The sequence below is a fragment of the Sceloporus occidentalis genome, unplaced genomic scaffold (assembly GCF_023333645.1).
Source record: "Sceloporus occidentalis isolate IW3139 unplaced genomic scaffold, rSceOcc1.0.p SCAF_8, whole genome shotgun sequence".
In the NCBI taxonomy this organism is placed as follows: Eukaryota; Metazoa; Chordata; class Lepidosauria; order Squamata; family Phrynosomatidae; genus Sceloporus; species Sceloporus occidentalis.
This window is the reverse complement of record NW_028316988.1, coordinates 17,805,001-17,808,528: the sequence shown is the minus strand read 5'-3', so window position 1 is coordinate 17,808,528 and position 3,528 is coordinate 17,805,001. Positions and strand designations below refer to the sequence as shown.

The following is a 3,528-nucleotide window of genomic DNA, read 5'->3' as shown; positions in this document are numbered from 1 at the left end:
GAGACTCAGGCTCTACAGAAATGTATCTTCTACCTACTTCCAGCAAAACCAGAAATACACAAACAGCAAGATATTTCAGGGGGGGAAAGGGTTTTAAAACATTTTTATTACCATAGACCTGTTTGGCTGTACAGAGCTGCACTCTGATGTCAGCTAAGGCTACTATGCAAGCTTCCAGTCAAAAGAGTAGCATGGGAACCAAGAAAGATCCCCAAGGTACCACCAACCAGAACATGGCAGCACTGAGCTACAGACATAATGCTCTGACTCACTAAATGACAGCTTCATTTGGCAAAGGGGCATCCCTTCTTCCTAAAGCCCTCTGCTTGGCATAGCCATAGAGAAGCCACAGAGAAGAATATTTCTCCTTGAAGAATGCATCTAAGACAAGAGTAGGGCACCTTTGACCCTCCACATGTTCCAGAACTACAAGACTCACCATCAATGACCATTAGACATGCTGTCTGAAGCTGATGGCAGCTAAAATCCAAGAGCACCTGGACTGTTATAGGTTCAACACCACCTTAAAATATAAAAACCTGGTTACTTGCTCCGACAAGTTGTTGTGCGCCTTTGTGTTCAACTTGGGTTGGCCCTAAGAAGCTATCATGAGGCTTTTCTGGAGCTAAGAGAGGGTGACTTACCTAAGGTCACCCAGTGGATTTCTATGGCTGAGGGGAATAAAATCCTGCTCTCCATAGGTGTAGTTCAATTCTCAAACCATAACACCATACTGGCTCACCCCGAGTATGCCCAAAGCATTTGTCATTTTAGAGATTCTCAAAAAAGTGTAAGAGGTGGCATCAACTTTGATATTCCAGCACAAAAACACCTCAGTGCTTTAACACTATTCATAGTGTCTCCCCATTACTGAATCTTAGCTTGTAAGCTCTTCTGAATAAAATAAATAAATGTGTCCTCTTTTACTTTATAAAAACATCATGTGCAGCGAATAAATAGCATCCAATAGTTGTTGCTACAAAAATATGTCCATGCTTGTGAATAGCTAGCCACCTAAGTACAGAAAAGGAGAAATCTGGTGCAGGCAAATGACCTGGACAAGAGATGGAACAGTTGTTTCTTCGTAGCCATAGAGAGGAGGTAGTAAAGCTTAAATTCCCGATCAACACAAATGTGATGTGTACTCAACTATGGATGTTTCTGTAACACAATTGTGTAAAAAAAAATGATTGCACCCATGAGTTCTCTGATCTTCCTCTGGTTTCCAAATGCATGGTCCCTTATGACTGTATGTTGCATACCTACCAAAACTTCCTTGAGACAAAGTGCACACACCTCCCTCTGTCAGGACAACCTACATCATGTATAGGACTTGTATCAGAGGTTGACTGTCCTCCAAAACCCCAAGGATGTCTCTGCCAGATACATAAGGTAATGCACCACCAAACAAATGCTACCACAGCAAACAGCTTCCAAAGATCAACACCTTTAATGGAAAAAAAATATCTATTTTTGAGCAGTTACAGATCTGAGGCTCATGCTTTTACAGCATATTTCCGAGGGGGGTATAAGCGCTCTTTCCGCTGCTGTTTTTTAGTCTTCAGACCCTCTTCATGTTTAGTTAGCCTACGCCGCATGGCACGTGTCTTCTTAGGCCGCAAGTCCAGAGGCTTGTACTTTTTGCCCTGTTTTGAGAAGAGGTAATACAAGCCTTATTAAGGATCTTTGAAAGAGACACAATAGCTCATAGACTGAACACAAGAAAGAGTGATCTGTGATCCTAAATATAAAATGCAATTGCTTGCAAGAACCCTTCTGCTTATACAGAACCACAGGGGCTGAATATAAATAAGTTTAAGGTTTAGGAAGAAGATACAGAAGACGGTCTTTCAGATTAACCAGGTCCCAAGTCATTTAGGGCTGGGACAGGTCATAATCACTTTAAACTTTGTATGGAGATAAAATAAAAGCAAGTGCTGCTGACAATGTGATCAAAGAACCCAATTCCCAGTTAATATTTTGATGTCCTTATTGTGAATGAACTGCAGTTTTGGAACCATTAAAAAGATCACCCCAAATATAAGGCATTGCTGCAGCTGATTGTGAATGTTGGCCACAGAGAAGACAAAATCCTCTTTTCTGTAGCCAGCATGAAAAATGGAGGCTACTAATCCAATAGCCTTTCTATTACATTGTGGCCAGACTGATAATCAACTGGTAGAAGAGGAACAGACTATCTCCTTTTTTGCACTGATTTAGGTTTCTGGGACTTCATTTTTTGTACCAAGATCACTGATTGAAACTTTCCTAGGAGTCACATCATTAGCCATAAGCCCTTAGAAAGATCAGTTTCACATAAGCTCCCTGATCAATGCACATAACTACATTGCCCTCGGAGCATTGTGTACCTACCAGACAACTGCATGGACCAGAATGGGCCAGCAAAAGCCATCCAGCAGGAAAATACTTTAGCAAGAGCAGATTCACACTGCATCCACAGGATTCTGAGCAGTGCTGGGTGATAGCCTTGCAAACTGACTTGAGGTCACCCTTTCCTATCTTCAGATCACCCAGGTTCCCCCCTCCACCCCATTTTGTCAACTTAAGGTTCTTGAAGCTTTCCAGAGGCCTTATGTGACGATCCAATATTTTCCTATTGACTTAATGATTTAAGTTTTCCCACACCTGGCTTCAGTAATACCTACAGCACCAAAGGTTCCCTCATATCCATCAGGTAAACTGTTCCAGCACTATCCTCTTTCTCCATCAAGAACAGGCTCAAGAGAAAAACAAGTGGAAATGAGGTTTCAAACTCACTTTGTAGAACTTCCGGAGGTTTTCCTTCTGGGTCTGGTTAATGACCGTCAGCACTCTGGCAATAGATTTGCGAACCACCCGGCTTGAAATGACAAAAGGGAGAAGGCGTTCAGGACGAAAGAACTTAAACTGAGCACTTTAGCAGTACCCTAGACATTTATAATCAATACTGACAAAGGAAAAGTCAGAAGAACCACATGATGAACGGGGGGCATGGGGAAGAGCTCATTTTCCAGATCCTGCCTTTGATTTAATTTCGCTGTCTGTGTAGGATTAAACCAAATTTCAGTTTAGCCAAGCACCATCCACAGGATACAGGTGTGCTGATGGCACAGTGGTTAAATGCCAGAACTGCAGAGCACAATGTTTTGAGTTCGATCCTTGGGTCTCTAGGATTGACTCAGCCTTCCATGCTTCCGTAGGTCAGTAAAACGAGTACCCAAATATTAGGAGCAATTGGCTTACAGATTGCAAATCCCCTGGAGAGTGCTTAAATTCACTGTGAAGCGGTACAGAAATGTAAATGCTATCTCCCAACAGTGGTCATCCCAACATTACAGGGAAATGAATGAAGATGCCAGCCAGATGCAGACGAAACAAATTCTTCCAGAACACGGCCTGAAAACACCCCCAAAAACTATTCCAGGGAAATGCACAAGCAAAGGCCAATGGAGTGTGCCATTTTTTGTTCTTTGTCCTTACCGTCTGCTAATCTGGTACCTACAGCTTTTGTATATGGACACGGAATTT

At 42.3% G+C, this 3,528-nt stretch overlaps 1 protein-coding gene across 1 annotated transcript in view; it reads right to left on the bottom strand.

The window, feature by feature from the left end:
• Positions 1 to 1,431: 1,431 nt before the first annotated feature.
• LOC149308074 (large ribosomal subunit protein uL29) overlaps positions 1,432 to 3,528 on the bottom strand; it is a 4,528-nt gene continuing 2,431 nt past the window's right edge. Inside the window, exons 3-4 of the mRNA XM_089535037.1 lie at positions 2,779 to 2,860; positions 1,432 to 1,646 (exon numbers count right to left, since the gene is read on the bottom strand). Coding sequence (XP_089391163.1) covers positions 1,497 to 1,646; positions 2,779 to 2,860 — 232 coding nt within the window. The 3' untranslated portion in view covers positions 1,432 to 1,496. The remainder of the gene's footprint in view (positions 1,647 to 2,778; positions 2,861 to 3,528) is intronic.